Below are 20,944 nucleotides of genomic sequence, written 5' to 3' on the forward strand. Positions count from 1 at the left end.
GCCTCCGCGCTGAGCCCCAGCACTCCAGCCTCCGCGCTGAGCCCCAGTACTCCAGCCTCCCTGCACAGTAGTTGAGCGTCTTGGCTGCATGGCCCATTTTCCCTGTCCTCATCATTCAGTTGCGTTTCAGTTCCTTTGCAAAGGTCTTCAGTACATGTCACCAAAATGACGCTTTAGGAAGTGGTGCCTCTTAAAAGGCGCGGCCTGCCCTCCCCCCAGCCTTCCCTTGCTGGCCTGATACTCATTAAGGAGCCCAGCCTGGCCTTGAACTTGAGGCAGTCCTCTTGACTCAGCCTCCCAGTACTATTACAGGTATGTGCCACCAGGCTTGGCATGTGCTCTGTTTAGGACATTAGGCAGTTTTATTTCAACTTGACACAAGTGAGAATCATTTGGGAACAGGGACTCTGGATTAAGAAAAGGCCTGCATAGATACTGACCAAGGCTGTGGGGCATTTTCTTAATTAGTGATTGATGGGGAGGGCCCAGCCCATTGTCGGTGGGGCCTGGGTGCTATAAGAAAGCAGGCTGAATAAGCCATAAAGAGCAAGCCAGTAAGCAGCATTCCTCCATGGCCTCTGCATCAGCTCCTACCTTCAGGTTCCTGCCCTGATTTTGCTCAGTGATGGACTATGAAGTAGGGAAATAACCCCTTTTCTCCCTGAGCTGCTGTTGGCCATGGTGTTCCATCACGGCAATAGAAACCCTTAAGACAGAACAAGACGTGCCTTGAGGTGTAGCTCAGCAATAGAGCATGTGCTCAGGTTTATCCATAAACACGTACACAAATTAAACTCAGACTGGTTGTGCCAGGCATTCTGGCACACGCCTGTCATCCCAGCACATAGTCAAGCAAGCTCCCGGCCAGCCTGGGCTATGCTGGGAACAAAACCCTGTCTTCACTCAAACGAAAAACAATACAAGAATGCCTGGGCCACAGAGAGATCTGTGTTGGGAGAAAGCGGGTGGCTCAGAATCAGACTCCCCTTCAGTCTCTGTGTCTTTCTCTGTGTCTGTCTTTCTCTCTCTGTGTCTCTCTGTCTCTGTCTCTCTGTCTGTCTATCCTGCTCACTGTCTCTCTCTGCTCTCACCTTACTCCTATTCCAGGGCCCACTGATTCCTTTTGTGTAGCTACATCTGTCTGCAGGCCTCCAGCTTATGACTTCTAATCTTCCCTTGACAGGAGGAAGTCTGCCTTGAGCACACTAATCCTGTCCTGTCCTTATCCAGTTCTGTCTCTCTGTGATACGCTGATAGGGACCAGCCCTCTTCACACACATCCTTACTTTACCCTGTGGTGTTTTCTCCTGGCCCTAGATCGTGGGGATCATTACACGACACAACCTGACGTATGAGTTCCTGCAGGCCCGGCTGCGGCAGCATTACCAGACCCTCTGACAGTTGAGCCCGGCCACCGCCAGCCCACTCTTCCAGAGATGCCTCTGCAGGTGGCTTGCTCACTCGCTGGCCCCCACAGCCAGCACGAAGGCTCCCAGTCACCCACTTGCTCAGATGCCTGGAGTCCTGGAAGACTGGAGTCAGAGGTTTTGGGGATGTGTTGAGCAGGAAGTTGGGGTTGTACTAACTTCCTCAGCAAGAATCTTCCATTTCTCATTTCCCAGACTCCCCTAGACAGACATCAGGGTGAAGTCAGGCTGGATCCTTGGTGGACACTTGGTACCTCTCTGTTGCTGCTTCCCAGAGAGCCTAGCTGTTACCCAGACAAGACCCTTCTGGGAAGGGCTTGGGCTGAGGCAAACGTTGGGGATGTTATTTGCATATCATGTTCATCACTAAGTTCAGGAATTGGGCATTGAGAACTGTTGCTCATGTTTGGGGAGGCCTGGGATCAAAACCAAGAGCTTAGATCCACTAGAGCTGTCTGCCTCTTCATTGGCCCATTTTCTTCTCGTTCTGTTTGCTAGGAGTGAGCACATGCCCTCAACCCTGTGGCTTGAATCTCCTTAGAATCATTCTGACCAGGCCCTTGAAGCACTGAAACCCCAGTTAACAGCCTTTGAGCCACTAACTCCATCATGGGGGACCACACCTTCTCCCTTCACTGTGAGCGTTCAGGAGCCCCCACTCACTAGTCAGGCCTGCTCTCCCAGCAACACGCGCTCTTCCTATTCTCAGTTCCTTCCTCCCCACAACTGCTCGACTTTCTAAGCCTTTATCTGTCTTTCTGGTGGGGTAGCCACAGCTTCATCTTGGAAGTTAACTTTGGCATTCCCAAAGTTAACCAAAACTGAGGGACCCCTAGACAGAACCACTACCCAGAGCCCTAGCAAATTCGGGACCACTGAACAAGCTGGCAGACAAGATGTCGTGAGCCCTGGCCAGTCAAAGGTACAACCGTGGGAGGAAGCCAGTGGCCGCTCTCTCGGTCGCTGCTCGCACCCTGCTTCCATGCAGCTCCCCACTCACCCTCTTACTGAGGACGTGGAGAGGAACCTGTGCAGCTGCTCGTCTCAGGCCTGGGGGTGGAGGGGGACTTTCTTGCCCTTGTGCCTCACTACATTTTAACTGGCTTCATTCTCTCTTGGTCCTCTGTGAATTAGCTCCTCAGTGAACATCTAGATAGAGACACTTGCACTCATCTATCTCCCTGCAGCCTAGGGCCCCTGCGGTAGCTGTCCTTTGGGTACCGGGTGACATTCATTTGCATTAAATGCTTTTTAAATCATTTTTAAAAATGAAGTTGCTGCTGGGCATCTGTGCCAGGGCCTGACTTCTAGGAGGGAGGCTCCCAGGTCTGGCAGAGTCACCTACTCAGCACTTGGGAAATTCTTCCACAGCCTCTGTTGGGGGCTACCTTAGATCTTTGCAGCTGACAGCAACTCTGGCCCTCTGTTTCCTCCATTTGCTTATCTTTTTATCAGAATGAGCTTAACTTACTGTTTTCAGCTTCTGAAAGGTGGGCATGAGGTTGCAACTCCCAACAAGTACTTAGGAAAACAGTTCAGCAGGACTGTGTTTGGCCAGCCGATGGCTTCATTTTATGGCTGACTCCAGTGCCTGCCCTGCTGTATGCTCCATCAAGAAGGAAACCGGTTGCCCACACCAAGAGCAAAGCATGACACCACAGAATCGCCTTCCTAGCCTGGTGGGTTCTCGGAATAGCAGCCTGCAGAGGACCTCAGTCCACAGCTTCCAGCCTCACAGCCAGCCTTGGTGACCTGTGGCGTGTGTCCATCCTGTGTGTGTATTTGAGTCATCATCAGTTTAGCCCAGAATAGACAGGGTCCACATATTTCTAGGACACTCAGTTTCCTGTTTCTCTCCCCCCATTCCCCTGAACCTGCCTTTCCGGAAAAGCCCAAAGACAACCGCGTTTCCACTTGTGAACTATGACTGGAAGCCTTGGACCCCTCCTCCCATGGCCATCCCGTGGAACCAGTGGCTCAGTCTCTCACCTGCCACAGCACCTTGTCAAACACAGCTCCATGGAGGGACAGTGAGGTTGGCTTGAGGCAGTTTTCCTGGCTTCTGCACTTGGTCGTTTGTGTGTCTCCCTGGTACTGCTGTGGGAGTTTGGCATTTTATCAGATGGCTGCCTGTGACCTTGTTCAGCAGTTCCAGCTGGAACGGACATTAGCTTGACTCAGCCAGCCGTGTGACAGTTTGATGCAGACCTTGGTGAAAAGAAAGCTTCTGGAAAGGCCAGCACAGCCCTCCCGGGCCCAGCAGTGTTGATATGTGGTGTTGCCCTCAGCTCCCGTGGACCTCAGTGATTCTCCAGCTGCAGCTTCCGCCTTTCCATTTGCATTCTTTGTTTATATGGTAACAGAAGCTGATCCCAGTGTGTAGATAAATGTTATCTTTTTTAATTTGTAAAGGTCTATTTTTATTTGGCCCTTTGGAAGGTGGAAGGAAGTTCTTGTAACTCTTAAAAAGTCAAAATAAAATGTCTTCACCTTCTCTGTAGACCTTGTCTCTACGGTGCTTTCTTTCCAGGTTTACATTTCTTTCCCTCTTTCAAGTAAGGAAAAGTAAAAGGGCTAGAAGGCAGTCAGTCTGTTTCTGAGACAGGGTCTTATGTAACCCAGGCTAGCCTCAGACTCACTGTAACCAAGGACAGGTCCGAGCTGTCCTGCCTCTACCTTCCAAGTGCTGGGATTCTGGGCATGTGCCATCAAGCCCAGCCAGAAAAGGCAGTCCACTGGCCCCGCATCTCCCTGTCGCTGCCTGCCCCCATACCTGTCTGTCGACTGTCTTAGAAGCTTACGTGGCACTTGTTACCTTGTACTGGTCCACTTGGTCTGTTGATTTTATTCTTCCTGCCAGCTGTATCAGGGCGGCAGTGAGCGGTCTGCCTGGATTGTCCGCTGCCTGTGTGGGGCCTTACCCCACAGACAGGAGCCTGACAGCACAGAAGAGAGGAAGCCGGCCCCTGCAGCTCTCGGTGTGTGTGTGTGTGTGTGTGTGCACTTCTGCCTGCCTGCCCATCTGCCTGCTTTTTATTTTACAAGGAATACCACTTGCTGTGTCCATCGCCATGCTGCCGTGTCACCATCCTCCCAGGTACTAGAGGCACTTCATTGTCCCTTCCACTCAGGGACAACCCTTTGTTTCCACTTCCCCCATTAGCAATTAGAACTCTGAGTGCAGGTCTAATGCTTGCCCCTCACACTGGTCCTTGTAAGTCATTCTCTGACTGGTTAACTGCACCTTCTGGTTTGAATCCAGATAGGGAATGGGGTTTTTTGGTGGTGTGTGTGTGTGTGTGTGTGTGTGTGTGTGTGTGTGTGTTTTAATTGAGTCAAGGTCTCACTGCATAGCTCTGGCTGTCCTGGAACATGCTGTGTAGACCAGGCTGGCCTTGAACTCACAGAGATCTGTCTACCCCCGTCTCCCGCCTAGAAAGGAGCATTGATTGGACCTGTTAGAAGTTCTTTCACCTCCAGCCCATCACTGTTTGCTTCTGGTCTTGCTTCCCCTCCCCAGGTGCACAGCCTACTATTTGGTTTCTTCTCCCCATTTCTGTACAGCATGTCCAGTCCAGGTTAGGGGCACAAGCACACAGCCACACACACAGCAGACCTTGTCCTGTGGGGGTCTAAGATGAAAAAGCAGTGTTCACTATCAGCCTTGAATATGTAGGGTGTCGCGAGCACCAGATATGGCATCCCAGGTTGGAGGCCAGCAGAAGTGAGCGCAGCAGGGCGAGTGTGCAGGCACAGAGGGTGTTGGTGTGAGAATCTGAGGCAGGGGCTGCTGCACAGGGCAACAGGCAAGAAAACAGAGTCCCTCCTTTAATTCAAGGTCAGCCAAAGCTACACACCGAGACCAAAATTTAATAAACTGCTGCATGTTTCCTGGTGGCCCTCTTCAGGCATGTACAAGCCCACACTCCGCAGTCCTGGGTTAGGGAGACAATGGCTGTTTTTCAAATGCCTTTGGCTCCCTGAGTTTGAGCTCCAGCACTGACTGATGGGCACAGAAAGACAGGTAGTGACGCAGTGTGGTAGTTCACAAAGCACTTGAACTTGCTGCTCATCAGCCTAGGAACCTTCCTTCACTTCCCCCTGCTGGGCTACCCACCCTGTGCTCACTCTTGTCCAAGCTGAAAGTGTAAATCACATGGCTGCTGAAGCTTGGCTCTCAGTAACAAGATCTGGACAGTCCCAGGTTCTCTGGAGGCTTCTTAAAACCACCCAGACTGTAACCAGGAAGTGTGAAACGGGATGCAAGAAACGGTCTGCTGAGCACAAGTGTCATTCATTCATTACCTGTCCTCAGGAAAAGGCGTGTTTGTGTTTCCTTTACATGAATTAAGAATAAGTGCCCTTACGGGCTAGGTGGACTTTTCTGGTCCTGTGACCGAGGCTGGAGTGAGCGGCAGGTCTCTGTGGGGACTATGGCCAGAGCTCCTCCAACCCCAACTCAACAAGAAGAAGGAGAGAGGGAGAAATGACAGGGAAGATAAGATGCAAGTGAAAGCAGCACACAGACCTCAGCTTCTGTCCTTGGTGCTGAAGTTTATTCAAAACCTTTTTCTAGCTGGGGTGAGGATCTACCGTAATATGCAGGGTGGGAGAGGCAACGCCTCACTCGGACCACTCATCTACATGAAGACAGGGAGCCGCAGCTCCCGTGGGGCGTTCGCCACACCTCAGTGGCAATGAAAGACCAAGCTGGGTGACGCACCGCAGGAGCTTAGGATCTGCTGCCATCTGCTCCAGCGGATTTGGCTGCCTTGTTCTCCCTGGCTGTTATCTTCGGTACTACAAAGAGAAAAAAATATATTGGTCTGAGGATCTGGCTTTACTGTGCTAAACTGTTCAACTTGGCCAGTGACCAGCTCTTTCCCGCCAGCCACAGAACAGCCTCTTGGATAAACCGGCAAACGAGTCATTCATAAGCATTAATGTGGGCACTCTTGGTCCATTTCATTTAAATCTGTCAGACTCTTACAGCTGTGGAAACAACACTAGCTGCCTGTCAGCAATGCAAAGGTGACATGGCCCTGTATTCTAATTTCCCCGTGCTGTGCTGGTGGCTCAGATGCTGGAGCAGCTGTTGGCATAGTCTTGAAACTTACAGAACATCCATCATAGCAGGGCAGAACTCAGAAGAAATAGATACATGCACTGCTCTCTCTGCTGCCAAAGATGCTCCCGTGGCAGGGTCTGAGCCTTAAGAAGATCATTGTTTGCTCCCCCAGCCCCACCTCCATCCCATTTCCATCCACAGTTCCTCTTACCCGGAAGCTGTTGCAGCCTAGGCCACTCTGGGACCCAATCCTGTCGATCCTACCCCCGAAGCAGCTGGACCTCCGTAGGCTCCGAGGAGCAGTGAGCAGAGCCCTCAGTTTGCTTTTCAAGAGGGCAGATCTATCGGAGGGGTCCCAGGGGCCACGCCCGAGGGCACTGCCATCTCTCTGAGCTGGGTTGGCCTCCCCAGTCCAGGGAGGTACCTCAGGGAGGGAGCTAAGCGCCGTTCCTGCTTCGTCGTTCTGCTCACTCAGGGCCTGTGGGGCTAGGACCTCATCTTCTAACGGGGTCTTCTCCTCCAGGCGGTCCAGCAGGTTCTTTATAAAGGGAAAATAAACACAAGGAAAGGGGGACATCTCAGAGGGACGGACCCAGTACCAAAGAGGCCCCGAGCCCAGTCAGCGTGCCATTTCCTGGCCCTACCTTGAAATCCATCAGGCCGGCACTGGACAGTGCACCATACCCGGGGTTTGCTCCAATATAGCCCGGAAGCCACAGGGCCAGGAAGAGGAAGAAGCCCATGGTGATGGAGAAGGAGCCCATGCTGTCGGCACACAAGCTGATGTTTGCTGCCTCTGCTCACTCCTCTCTGGTTTCTCTCTGTCTGCCTTTGTCCGTCACTGTCTCCCAGATGTCCAGTGTCTCCTGTTTTTATAGCCCCCCAGCCCTCTGAGAACGCAGGAGGGCTGGAACCCTCCCCATTCTATCACTTGCAGTGATAAAGCGATGGAGTGAGGAGCCAGCAGAAGATGCCCTTTTAAAGTTATCAGTTCAGCAAAGCTTGTCACAGCCCCTTCTCCTTGAGCAGCTCCAGTAACCTCCCACCCCAGGTCCTCCGCTGCAGGAGCCACATTCTTGCTGATTTGCCTCAAGAGGCCCCCACTTCAAAGGTGTGAGAAGAGCAGAAAGGAGTCCTTGGTTATCTTCCTGGGCTCTCGCCTCAGGATTCTTTCTCCCTGGCAACGGGACCCATGCAGGGAAGCAGAGGCTGACGTCTGGCTTGCACCCAGCTCCCCCTGCTTGCAGCTCAGCTGTCAGGGGCTCCAAATAAGGGTGGCAGAGGAGGAAATGACAGGCAGTTGGGAGGCCAGCTAGGCTGGCCAGGGAGTACACATGCTGGAGCTAGCTTCACACCTGATTCATCAGCCTCGTGGATGAACCTCTGGCCCCAGACAGCCCACCCCACCCCTAGATGTCCCTGTTTGCAGTCAGGTGAAAGTATTATTGTTATTATTATTTTTAGAGTATGAAGTCAGCCGGAAAGCCAACATGATACAGGCCCTAAAGAATCCAGCTACATGTGTAAACACCAAGGGAAGTTAGAAGAGCATGTTTCCTCTGAAGCTTATTTTTACTGTCTCCCGGAACTGTGTCCAAGGTGCTGAGGGGACAGGCTTGGAGGATGCAACCACTTTTCTCTCTTGGCCTTGCTGCTTTCGGAAGCTCAGACTCTGAGTGTGAAGCGTGTGGTGGTCCTACATTTCCTAGAGAAATAAAGCGAGAAGAGAAGGGATTGGAGCGGGCCTACACAATTCTGTGTAATGTCCTTCATGATTTCTGAGGCCAAGGACGTGAGCCATGAAGGCCTCTATTCCTCCAGCCTCCTCGGGAGTATAAGCAGGCAGTCTGCCTTTAACGAGTGGACTGCACATCTCAGTGTCACCATACTCAACACAGTGTGCTTTGTGTGTCTCACAGGTATGTCTGTTTTCTGCCGCTCTCTTCTTTCTGATGCTCTACAGCCTACGGCAGAGTTCCGTAGCCATGTTTTGGCCCGTTCCCAGCATTCATGTATTGGATAGCCCTTTTCAGGAAAGCTAGTTCCATCTTCAGCTGATCCTGTGGCTGCCTGGTGATGTTGTCACGTGGCCACAATGGCTGGAGGTCACAAGAGGGGTCTGTGGTGATGTTTTCTAAGACAGAAGAAAAAAAGAACCCCTTGAGGAAGCTGGGAGTTGGGAGTAGTCAATTTGGGTTGGCCAAACTGAAATCTGAAATCAGTGCAAGTCTAAGTAGGAGCTGTGGGTCCAAACTCTGTCACCTCTGGATGAGTCCCTGGGATTTGCTCAGTGCTTAATTGCGTGGCTGTGAATTATTATTAGCAAAGAGGACTCAGCGAGCAGTCCTACTGGGGCAACTCAGGCTCCTTGCTGTGTGCGTCACGCGGCCTCTCTCCTGGAGATGGCTTTTGAGTCAGGCAAAGACTTGAGGAAAGACTGTGGCAGTTGGCCTCGAGGACCGCTGCTGCTTTCTGTCCTGAACCACATCTGAAGTCCATAGGTGGCCTGGGAGAGCTGAAGTCTTGGCCAGGGCTCCAGGGAGGCAATTCCAAGGTTCTCCCATCTTCTTTGGTTGAAGTCACAGTTCCCAGAGCGGAACTGGAGGGGACATGGGTGTCATCCACTGCGACTCTGTGATCTCAGGGATTCATTGAGGGGTGATGCTCTTGAGAGCTCCCCGTACCTTAATGCTACCGTATTCAAACACTGTGTATGCTTTGTGTCTGGCCAGCGCAGAGCCCATCCTCTGCTCAGCCCAGTCCTTAAGAAGCCTTGATTTGATCCCCAAATTGAAGGCAACCCAATGTGACGGGTGTTTTTTTCTCCCTATCTCTGGCCCTGCTCTGCTTCAGGGTACAGAGGCATGACTGTTTCTTGGGGTATCCAGAAACCAGCCAGCCTTAGCTTTAGGAATGATAAAAAGAAAAGCAGTAGGTGAGCTGGGGGTATGTTTGGTCTCCCAAGCATGAGGATCTGAGGCTGAATCCTTAGCACCATTCACAGAGCCAGGGACGGCTGCACACAGTGCTCAGAGATGGAGGCAGAGACACAGGGCGCTCTGGAACTTGCTGGCTGCCAACCTAGCCAAAAACAAACAAACAAACAAACAAACAAAAAAAACCTTCAGGTTCAGTGAGAGACCTTGCCTTATAGCAGGGGTTCCCAACCTTCTAAATGCTGTGACCCTTTAATACAGTTCCTCATGTTGGGGTGACCCTCAACCATAAAGTTATTTCCATTGCCACCTCATAACTGTACTTTTGATGCTGTTATGAATTGTACTGTAACTATCTGATATGCAGGGTGCCTGATATGTGACCCCTGTGAAAGGGTCATTCGAGCCAACCCTCAAAGGGGTCACAAGCCATAGGTTGAGAACCATTGCCATATGGGAATATGGCAAAGAGTGTTAGAGCAGGACACTCAATGCCCTCCTCTGCCTCCCTGGGCATGCTGTGCACACACATATACTCATACACCATATACACATACACATAACAACACGCACAGAAAGCCCCACCCTCTTGGACCCAAAGGCCCTCCACGTTCCTCTCAGCGAAGAAGTCGCCCCAGCCAGTGGTGGGTAGAACGGGCCTTGTAAATGGGAATCCAGGATCTGGAATTTGAGTCTGTTCAGTTTGTAGTCTGGGATTTGATTTCATGACTATTCCTGGGGACACTGTGTTGCCGCAGGAGGCTGGATGTCCCTGAAGCCACACATCCAAAAGGCTGGCATGGAAGCAGTATGACTCTCAGGCTGGCCAGGTGGGAGACTGTGGAATGTTTAGGAGTGGCTGTTTCTAACTCGGAATCAGTGTTTCTGCTGGGCCTTGTGGTGCAAATCTGTGATGCCAGTACTTTGAGGCTGAGCTAGAAGGATCAGGAGTTCAAGGCAGCCACCAGCTACGTATCAAGTTCAAGGCCAGCCCAGTCTATATGAGACCCTAGCTCCAAAATAGTAAGAACCAGGGAGGGAGAGAAATCTCAGACAGTGAAATGCCTACTTTGAAAGCCTGAGGACTTGGGTTTGAGTCCCCAGCACCTGCCTAAAAGCCAGATTCACTGAGAGACCTTGTATCAAAAAATAAAGGCCAGTGAGATGGTTCAACAGGTAAATGTGCTTGCCACGTAACCCTGGCAACATGAGTTTGATTCGTGGAAACAACATAAAGGAGGAAGGAGAGAACTGAATTCAAAAAGTTGTCCTCCAACCTCTACTCAAGCACTATGCGCGCACACACACACACACACACACACATATATATAATTATATATATCACAAAAATTTATTTTATTCGGGGGTTTTTGTTTTTGTTTTGAGACAGTCTCACTATATAGCCCCGGTTAGCCTGAAACTCACTATTTAGACCAGGATGGACTTGAACCCATAGAGATCTGCCTCCTTCTGTCTACCAACTACTGGGATTAAAGGTGTGCACCACCACCACCAGTGGGGTATGGCGGCACACGCCTTTAATCCCAGCACTCAGGAGGCAAAGGCAGGTGGATCTCTGTGAGTTCAAGGTCAGACTGGTCTACAGAGTTCCAAGACAGCCAGAGGTACATAGTGAGACACTGTCTTAAAAACACCGAAGGGGGGGGGGCGTGCACCACCATGCCAAGATGCAATAATTATGAAAAATAAATAAGATGGACAGTAATCAAGTCAACCTCTGGCCTCCATGTACACATGTACACACAGGAAGGAAGGAAAGAAGGAAGGAAGGAAGGAAGGAAGGAAGGAAGGAAGGAAGGGAGGGAGGGAGGGAGGGAGGGAGGGAGGGAGGGAGGGAGGGAGGAAGGAAGGGAGGAAGGAAGGGAGGAAGGAAGGAAGGAAGGAAGACAATAGTTTATATCTTTGTTGGAATATTCAGGTAACTGGACATTGCAGTGGGGACAGGTTCCCAAAGCAGGAGTTGACTTGGGTCAGCTTTGTAGTACTCTTCCATGAAGCAAGAATGAGGGGAAGGAAGTGTAGCGAGCCAGATCACATTGTTACGTAACAAGCTTGCCTTAAGGAGCTGGGTGTGCTCTGCGTAGCTGGGTGTCCCTGGCTTGTCTGCTGGGGGAAGGCCTCTTCTCAGGTCCTTGCTGTCCTCTGGTGGTAGCCTGGAGATGTTAGCTCCCTGTTCCCCAGGCCTCTTTGTACAGAAGCAAGGGGACCCCTTTAAGTCAAGCAAGAGAGAGAAAAGATGGGCGGGAGGAGTCCTGGAAGATACAACCCCTTCACCACCTCATCCAGAAGTGGCATCTGTCACCTTGGGCTGTATTGCCCTGGTGTCTCCAGGATCTAAGGGAAGGGGAGCTACAGCGAGGCCTGAATACCAGAGGGTGCAGGGTCCTGGGGAGGAGGACGGGGGCCACCTCAGGGATAAAGAAGGAAGGGTAAGTGCAGAAACATATGATCCAGCTGGCCACAGCCTTGAGAAACCTCCTTAGTGGCTGGGTAGACATGCTGTCATCTCCTGAGTCCACAGAGAGCTGCACCTTGGAGGAGTCCCCTGGGAGAGAATGGGAGGCCAGGGCTGCCTCAGTTTCCTCAGGCTGAGCCAGCAGAGCATCATAAAGCATGGGGCAGAAAACCTCAGAAACCTATTGCCTCTGTTCCCGGGGGCCAGGGACCTGAGATGAAGCTACTGTCTGGCCTTCGGCCCCTCGGGAACCTCCAAGAGAAACATGCTTCTGCCGGCCGCACACTGTCCTTGGCTCCTGGCAGTACTGTGCTAGCTCCTGACACTGCCACCTTCCCTCCGTGTCTTCTTCCTCTCACAAAGCCACCAGTCACACGTGCTGCGTGTGTGGGTGCGTGTGAGTGTTTGTGTGTGTAAGGGGGATAAGGTTTCATGTAGCCCAGGCTGGACTTTGCGCTCACAGTGTAGCTAAGGATAACCTTCAGCCCCTGAACACTTTACTCCCCTGCCTCCACCGCCCTAGTAGTAAGTCATAGGCTCTGGTCATTGTATTTGGTGTTGGGAATGGAACCCAAGGCTTCCTGCCTGGTAGGCAAGCAGTCTCCAGGCAGCTTTCCCAGCCAGAAACCAGTCATAGCACACTGGGACCCCGCCCTGTGCCACTAGTTACACCTATAGTGAGCTCATCGTCTAATATGGTCACATTCAGAGGCTCAGAGTATTAAGCTTTCCATGTGTCTTTGGGGGGGGGGAGGCATAATTAACCCCTAATGAGCACCATATTAACAGGGCCCTTTCCATCGTCTGACTCTTGCTGGAATAAACCTCATCTCGACCAATGGCAATGGACTCTCCTGTATCCTGCTCCCTGTCATTCAGGTGGTGGCTGGGTCTGGACTCTTTGTGAGCCGGCTTGTCAATTTCTCCTCACCAGGCAGGGCCAACGGAGGGGCCTTTCTGGTATGTAGGGTTGGGGGTGGATAGCAGCTTGAGAGCCACATCAGCCATGGCATTTGCTAGAAAACCAGAGGTGTGGGCAGGCGAAGCAGGTGGGAGGCAGCTTCCAAACACCGCTGTGTCCTAGCACTGAGTACACAGTGGACACACACCAATTCTTCAGAAAATTCTTTCTGAATGACTGGCTGTATGTGTGTGTTTGCTGTCTTTAACTCCCCTACCCAGCCCCCACCCCACATATACCTAACCGCCTCCCTTAGGGGTGGAGTCACTCTCTGCCTGAAGTGTGAAGGTTATGACCTTTCCCCTGATGCCCACAGAACCAGATGGGGAAGCCTAGGGAGAACAGGACTTGTAGGAAACTGGCTAAATGGTCCTACTGTCTAAACCGGGGCCAGAACTGCAAGGGCCTGGCAGGAGGAAGGAGAGAGCCAGTGGGTGTGGTTTGGGTGGTACAGCCAAGAAGGATTCTAAGGGCTGCCTCATGGAGGGTGTGGTCGTGGGCAAAGGCTTAATCACCAGGGAGTATCTCGCTGTAGGCTTTCCTAAGCAGGAAACGGACTCAAACACGAGGAGTTTATTTTGGATAGGAGCAACAGGAGAGGAGCACTGTGGAGGAGAGAAAGGGCAAAGACAAAGACAGCCGTGGACAGCAGCTGCTCTAGACGCTGGAAGAACCTGTGCCACCTATGATGATGAGAGGTTACCTGCCCCTGGCACCCAGTAAACATCACCTCCCTGTGCCTCCTGCTGCTGCTGGGGGGCCCTTCATGCTCAGAACACCAGGGGAATCCTCCCTCAAAAAGCTTGCTGGGGCTAGAGCTGTGATTCCGCTGGCGCAGTGTCCAATCTCTCAAGAGCAAAATCCTGCTTCAGTCTCAACTGCAGCATAAGCCAGCTTGGGGTGGGGATGGCACAGGCCTGTATATAGTCAAAATCATCCTCAGCTACATGGGGAGTTGGAGACCAGCCTGGGACACACACAAATGGACTTGGGACAGTAGCTTGGCTGGTAGTGTTTGCAGCACAGGGATCTGAACTTGATTAGAAGCACCCACATCAAAAAACAAGTGCCAGGTAAATTTTGGGTCAAAGTTTTTGTGGACAGGTTGGTTTTCCCATCCCTCCTCAGTCTCCATGACCCCTGATACTAAGAGTCACAGCTAGAGTACCCCATATCCTCCCAGAAGCCTACCCTGCCTTAGCTCTCCAGCTTGTCACAGAGATGCCCCCGCCTCCTGCCCTCTGCTCTCCCTAAGGCTGGTCTCCACCCTCATTTCTCTCTGTGCTCCCTCTCCCACCTGGTTCCCTCTCTTCAACCACTTCCTGCTTACGAGATGTGCAGGGATAAAGAGAGCAGAAATTGAGGGAGTGTCCAACCAATGCCTGGCCCAACCTGAAACCCACCCACGGGAGAGAGCCAACCCCGGACACTATTAACAATATTCTGCTATGCTCACAGACAGGAGCCTAGCATAGCTGTCCTTTCAGCAGATCGAAACAGATGTGGAGACTCACAGCCAAATTTGGGCAAAGCATAGGGAGGCTTGGGAAAAGTGGGGAGAAGGATAGAAGGACCTGGAGGTGACAGGAGCTCCACAAGACCAATGGAGCCAACTGACCAGGGGCCAGAGGGGCTTGTGGAGGCTGAAGCACCAACCAAGGACCATACATAGACTGGACCTAGGCCCCTTACACAGATGAAGCAGATGGGCAGCTCCGGCTTCATGTGGGCTCCCTAGTAAGGGCTGACTCTGATGTGGACTCTGTTGTCTGCTTTTTGATCACTTTTCCTCGGCAGGGCTGCCTCGCCACGTCTAAGGGAAGAGGTCAAGCTCGGTCCTGATGTGACTTGATGATCCGGGATGGGGGGGTTCCCTTTTCTGAGGAATAGGGGAGGAAGGATGGGGGAAGAGCGAGGATGGGAGAGACCAGAAGGAGAGGAGGGAAGGGCTATGATCAGGATGCAAAGTGAATAAATTAATTAACTAAAAACAAACAAAAAAGCAACAAGTGCAGCCAGGAGTTGGTGGCCCGTGCCTTTAATCCCAGCACTGGGGAGGTAGAGGCAGGTGGACCTCAGTGAGTTCAAGTCCAGCCTGGTCTACAGAGTGAGTTCCAGGACAGCCAAGGCTACACGGAGAGACCCTGTCTCAAAAAAAAAAAAAACAACAACAACAACAACACACACACACACACACACACACACAAAAAAAAAAAAAACTCCATCAAAATAAATAAATAGAATTGAGTGATAGAGGGAGATATCTGACATTGACCTCTGGCCTACATACACTCACACACACACACACACACACACACACACGTACAGACTTACACACACATATGCACACACACACACACACACACACACACACACGGACACACACCATGCACAAGCTCAGAGCCAGCAGTCAGCACACAGGAGTGTCAAGGGCAGGAGCGCAGGAGCCACTGTCCAGGGATACACACAGATCTGGATCTGATTTGAGGCGTTTTCTGACTTTCCTCTCTACAGGACGGTTGGTCACTAGTGGGTGGGACTGACGGGCTAAGGGTAGGTCAGTGGGAGGAAAGACCTGGATGACAGAGAGCAAGACCTCCACCATGAAGGCAGACCAGAGGCCACTCTGTTAGTTTGACTCCTCAGAGGAAACTGCACAAGGGACACAAAGAGGGACGGTATCCTCGAGAGTCACAAATGCAGGGCGGCTGGCATGACCAGAGCGTTGCCCTCAAGGCTGGGCAAAGCTGGCTTGCTCTCCACATCCTGTTTAAGAGGCCTTAACTCTGAAGCTGGGGACGGCGCCTCCCCTGGTCTGTTCAGCACATGATTCTCTTCTAGAAGGACTGGAATGAGGAGCATTTGTGGAGACAGAGTGCATGGCGGGTTTGGGGGGGGGGGGGAACACGGAACAAGCCAGGGAAACTGAGGGCTGGTGCAGCTCCAAGAAGCATTAGGGGTCTGGAGGGGTGTGTGTGTGTGTGTGTGTGTGTGTGTGTGTGTGTGTGTGTGCAAGCATGCGCGCACATGCGTGTTTGTCCCTGAATAAGACACTTTTTATCTGCTCACTCTGTTTTTTATTCATTTTTGAGAGGGGTCGCTACCTCAGGCGGGCCTTAAACTCACGGTCTTAGTTTGCTTTCTGTGGCTGTGCTAAAGCACCGTGACTGAAAGCAACTTGGGGAGGGAAGAGCTTATGTGGCTTACATATCCCAAAGCAGGAACCTGGAGGCAGGACCCGAAGTCCAGACAATGGAGGCGTGCCGCTTACTGGCCTGCCCTCCCCCTCCACGGCTTCCTTAGCCAGATTTCGTACACAACCCAGAACCACCAGGGGCTGCACCACCCACCGTGGGCTTGGCCCTCCTCTTCAAGAAAATGCCCCCCTGTGCCTACAGGCCAACCTGACTGAGGCATTTTCTCAACTAACGTCTCCTCTTCCCAGTCAGTCCTGACCAACTCAAAGAAGCAAGAAATCAGCGACAGTGACCACACCCGACTCCTTGTCAACCTGACACACGAATATGTCATTACTAAGTCAGAACCTTTCTCTTCCTGTTTACCCCAAAGATCATGTTACTACTACGGAATAAAACATGGAATAGCTTTAAAAGTCCCAACCTTTCAAACACTTTAAAAGTTCAAGTTCTCTTCAGAAACCCATTATCTCTTTAAAAGCCCCAAGTCTCTCAACTGTGGGCTCCTGTGAAATAAAAAATATGTTACATACTTCTTATTCCAAGAGGGAAGAACCAGGGTATCGTTACAAGCAGATCAAAGCAAAACTAGAGAGTTCAACAGTGTAGATACCTCTGATTCTGCTCTCTGGGACTCACTGGCGACCTACGCTCCAAAAGGCTCGGGCACCTCATTTCTCTGGCTGTGCCGTCCACAACACTTACAAAGGGTTCCTTCCCAACACTGTAAATGCCATCACAGCCCCCCCCCCCCCAACAGCATGGTCAAGTCTGTCACGGCTGTGCCCTATTGCTGGTACCAGCCTCTATCCTCGTTTGCTGGCTACTTCAGTGATAAACACCAGGGCCAAAAGCAACATGGGAGGAAAGGGCTTGTTTCATCTCTCGGGTCACACCCCGTCACTGAGGGAAGTCAAGGCAGGAGCTGAAGCAGAGGCCATGCAGGATCACTGCACATTGGCTGGCTTCCCATGGTTTGTCCGCCTGCTTTCTTTATGGCGCCCGGAACCACCTGCCCAGGAGTGGCACCGCCCACAGTGGCCTAAGCCCTCCCACATCAACCACTAATCGAGAAAAGAAAACAGTCCCCAGGCTTGCCTGCAGGTGGCTCTGAGGAGTCAATTTTCACAGACGACCCTGCCCCACATCAAGCTGACAAAACAAACAAACAAACAAAACCTAACCAGCATGTTCACCGTGTAGCTGAGGAAGGCCCAGAACTTCTGACCCTCTACTCCTGAGTTCCGGAATGACGGGCACATAGCACACAGGATTATGTGGTACCAGCCTTGGGGAGCTCATAGATTCTGCTGGGCTGGCTGGACAGACATAAGCCTCCAGCTTCTGCCTCCTCAAAGCAGCTGTAAGCTGCTGTGTTCAGCTTTCGTGTGGATGCTGAGAATCCAAACCCAGGTCCTCACATTAATACGGCAGACACTTTCCCAACGATCTGCCTAGCTCCTCAGCCTTCCTACGATGCCTTCTTCTTTTTTTTTCCACTTTTTTAAAATTTTTAATTTTTTCATATTAATTACAGTTTATTCAGTGTGTATCCTGGCTGTAGCCCCATTCCCCATCAACTCCCAATCCCTTCTTTTTAATATTTGTTTTGTTTTATTTTTTTAAGGCAGGATGGCCCTCGCTGACCTGGAACTCACTCTGTAGACCAGGCTGGCCTGGTACACAGAGATCTGCCAGCCTCTGACTCTCAAGTGCTGGCAGTAAGGCATGTGCCACCCTCACCCAGCTTGTTTGTTTGTTTTGTTTTGTTGAGACAGTTTCTCTATGTAGCCTTGGATGTCCCGAACTCATTTTGTAAGCCAGGCTGGCCTCGCACTTATAGGGATCCACCTGCTTCTGCCTCCTAAATGCAAGGATTACAGGTGTGTGCCACCACACCCAGCTCGTTTTTAATTTGTTTTTTAAAATGTATGTAGTGTTATTGGTGGGAGAGTGAAGAAGTGTTGGGTTTAAACCATTCAAGGCAAGTGCCCTGCGCTGAGCCTCATGCCCAGCCAGGAGACCGCCTTTAAAGAATGTGTCCCACAGTGCTTCCTGCTAGCATCATCCTCCTGGAAGCTCAGAGAGGTGTTCCTCTGGGGTCCCCTTTCCAGGACCTTTGCTTAGAAAAAGAGCCAACTGTAGGTGCATCATGACCCAACCGGCCCCTATTTATGGATGTGCCCTGTCTCTTGGAAAAACTCCTAAGTCCCAGTTATGTTTGGGAGTGAGTGTTCTAGAATGCATACTCCTCACCTGAGCAGAGAGCAGGCTGCCAGCAGGCGCAACCCAAATGTGGATCTATAGATGGCTTTCATGTGGGTTAGTGAACCTTCTCCACCAGCAAGCCTAAGGCCCTGGCTTGGAAGGGAGGGCTCGGGCTATGGTTAGACCCGGGTCAGAACATGGCTCTGCTGCTCACTGACTTCACCACCCGGAGCAAACCACAACCTCTCGGTGCCACGGTTTCCCTGCCTGCCAAAGGAGAGGGGCTCAGCTTCTTCTCAGAGTCATGAGGACTGTCTCAAATGATGGCTCTGTGCCTTCCTTGTTAACAAGGCGTCTGTCCACACCAACTGTTCTAGCTACTCATTGTCTCTCTGCATCAAAAGCATTAGAAGGTGACACATGGATGCTTGGAAAGTAAGCTGCTTTCTAAGCCTTTAAAAAAGTCCTCATTGCTCCCACAAGCCATCTACAACCTTGAGTGCACATAGGATCAAACGAGAAATCACTTGAGGAGCCACCTCCCAGCCCTCTCTCTCTCCAGCAGACACTCTCCAAAGCCTGGTGTGGCAGCCACTCAGCTATTCCCCCATGTCCCAGGATGCCTGGCTTTTCTGAGTTTTAGTTTTTCTCACCCAGAACATGGGGGTGGTCATGATCATGACAATGGGGACCTTTGGCCAGGTGGTGTTCCAAAGGCAGGGTTCTCTGTAAGTTTGAGGCCAGCCTGGCCTACAAAGCGAGTTCCAGGACAGCCAGGTCTATGTGGAGAGACTCCAATCTCAAACCAAAATAAAAAAAAAAAAAACAAAGTAAAAAAGATGAGAGACTGATTGAAACTCGCAGACATGAATGCTCTTCTTTCTTTTTTTTTTATTTTCTATTTTGACAAATGCTTTTCAAAAGCAAGAAGTATGCCATGTTTATTACACTGTGGAAAGTTTGTGCTCAGAGATAAGAAACAGTCTTGTAGAAAACAACAAAATAAAAATAAATAAATAAATAAATAAATAGGATCACTTTAAAGGGGGTCCCAGAGTTGGTGAAAGAGGCCCAGGTGGAGTCAGAAGCCGGTGGTCTGCAGCCTGGAGATCTTCCTAAAACCGCTTCAGCACTGTGGAAGGAGGACAGGTGGGGTGATGTCAGACTTTGTGTGAAACTGAGGCAGGAGCTGAGCTCCCCTCACCACACCATGCCTCCATCTTCAGTCCCCAGTTGCTGATGCTGCTTAAAGGCTCTGGGAAAAGCTATCTCATTGGGCCTCAGTTCCTACTGTAAAGTGGGTTGATCATGCCCTTTGCCTTGCACCATCCAGTCTGGGGAACATGGAAGAGAAATGCTCATGCCTTATGAAGGGTGGGCAGCAACAGGCACCCTGCCCCCTGAGGAGCATCTGACTACTCTGATGGAAGGTGGGGTGACCTGTAAGGATGTCAGGACCATGTGATATGTCCTGACAGGCTGCCTTGGTCTTGAAGCCTGTCAGCAAGGGGGAAGAGGGCTGTGCAGGCATTCCAGAGGGCAAACCTGGGGGCCTCTCATGGTGGCACGCCTAGGGGTGGGATGGGTGTGCAGCCTGTGGGGAAGGGGCAAGGTAGGCGCTCACCATTACAGCCCAGCCGACTGACGGAGCCGATCCGGTCTATCCTCTGTCCAAAGCAGCTTGAACTGTGCATCACCTTGGAGTTTCGAAGTCTCTGCAGGACCTGGAGGGCTCTGTCTTGAGACCCAAGGGTTCTTTTGGGGGATTCTTTTGTGGGGCCCTGGTTCTTTGGGAGCTGCATCTGAGCCGTCTCCTCTGACTTTTCCCTCATCAGGTCCAGCAGTTTCTGTAATGAATTGGGGAGCCTGGAATTCAGAAACAAGCTCTGGCTCCTCCACCCCTCATGGTGCCCATTGGTTAAGGGATCTGGTACCCAGTATTGCTGCTTTCTGATTCTCACATGGCTGGTTTCCATGTGAGACCTTTGCATTGCTGCTGCCCAGACCCTCAGGCAGACTCCTATCTGTCCATGCAGACCCTCAGGGCTCACCTGCATCTTGAATTGTTCCGGAGACTGGCTAGGACTGCCCAGAGGGTGGGCTCGACCTCCCAGCGGTGACAGAGAAAGGAAAAGCAGGAGCAGAATCATCTGGGGCAGCACATTCTGGAGATCCATGCTGGAGAAGTGTCGGGCCAGGCTGCTGCTCCTGTCCCACCTCCTCAAGCAGCACGTCTTCTGCCTTCTTCAGCCACCGTGCCTCAGCCTTTTATCTGGGGCTGGGTGTCAGGCCAGCCCTTCTCACGGGCTAGGGGTGGGGCTATCTCTGATTTATCAGCCGCATTCCTGCCTGCTGAGCTCAGGACCCGAGAATTCACCCCTCTGTTCCTGTGTGGAGTATTCGTTGTGGGTGGAGGCTGTGCAGAGCAGGCCTTGTATAGAAATGGGCTGGGCTAGGGTGGGAGTGTGCGGGGGACACTAATGCTTCCCTGTTTCCTGCTCCCCTCTTTGAAGCAAAAAATCCTGAGGCCCTTTAACATCCTTCCCCACCCCCACTGGAAATGGCAGGGAGAACCCCAGCTTTCCCAGCCTGAGGCTAGTGTGGGGCTTATGGGGTGACTCATTGAAAACACTCCCAGACAACACCCACCATCACCAGCTTCCTGGGAAGG

The 20,944-nt window shown here is 51.6% G+C and overlaps 3 protein-coding genes across 6 annotated transcripts in view; 1 reads left to right on the forward strand and 2 right to left on the reverse strand.

Moving 5' to 3' along the window:
* The window catches only part of Clcn6 (chloride voltage-gated channel 6), a 31,253-nt gene extending 27,324 nt beyond the window's left edge, over nucleotides 1–3,929 (forward strand). For 2 of the 3 annotated variants that reach the window (XM_055615136.1, XM_055615137.1), the window contains one exon: nucleotides 1,318–3,929. In XM_055615136.1, coding sequence (XP_055471111.1) covers nucleotides 1,318–1,398 — 81 coding nt within the window. In that variant the 3' untranslated portion in view covers nucleotides 1,399–3,929. The remainder of the gene's footprint in view (nucleotides 1–1,317) is intronic. The other variant, XR_008721024.1, reaches the window with a different exon arrangement.
* A 2,041-nt stretch (nucleotides 3,930–5,970) lies between these two features.
* Nucleotides 5,971–7,710, reverse strand: Nppa (natriuretic peptide A). Its single transcript, XM_055615274.1, has 3 exons — nucleotides 7,140–7,710; nucleotides 6,707–7,033; nucleotides 5,971–6,227 (listed from the first exon to the last, which is right to left on the reverse strand). Exons 1-3 carry the CDS (start codon nucleotides 7,257–7,259, stop codon nucleotides 6,216–6,218), a joined length of 459 nt encoding a protein of 152 aa, XP_055471249.1. The 5' UTR covers nucleotides 7,260–7,710; the 3' UTR covers nucleotides 5,971–6,215.
* Nucleotides 7,711–19,319: 11,609 nt separating this feature from the next.
* Nppb (natriuretic peptide B) lies at nucleotides 19,320–20,513 on the reverse strand. Of its 2 annotated transcripts, XM_055615341.1 has the most exons (3): nucleotides 20,325–20,513; nucleotides 19,898–20,120; nucleotides 19,320–19,405 (listed from the first exon to the last, which is right to left on the reverse strand). In XM_055615341.1, the coding sequence occupies exons 1-3, from the start codon at nucleotides 20,448–20,450 to the stop codon at nucleotides 19,389–19,391; spliced, it is 366 nt and encodes a 121-aa protein (XP_055471316.1). In that variant the 5' UTR covers nucleotides 20,451–20,513; the 3' UTR covers nucleotides 19,320–19,388. The 2 variants fall into 2 exon arrangements, with proteins under 2 accessions (XP_055471316.1, XP_055471315.1); XM_055615340.1 differs by having other exon boundaries at nucleotides 19,898–20,513.
* Between the last annotated feature and the right edge of the window lie 431 nt (nucleotides 20,514–20,944).

This window comes from Psammomys obesus, unplaced genomic scaffold (assembly GCF_907164565.1).
Source record: "Psammomys obesus unplaced genomic scaffold, mPsaObe1.curated_primary_1811, whole genome shotgun sequence".
In the NCBI taxonomy this organism is placed as follows: Eukaryota; Metazoa; Chordata; class Mammalia; order Rodentia; family Muridae; genus Psammomys; species Psammomys obesus.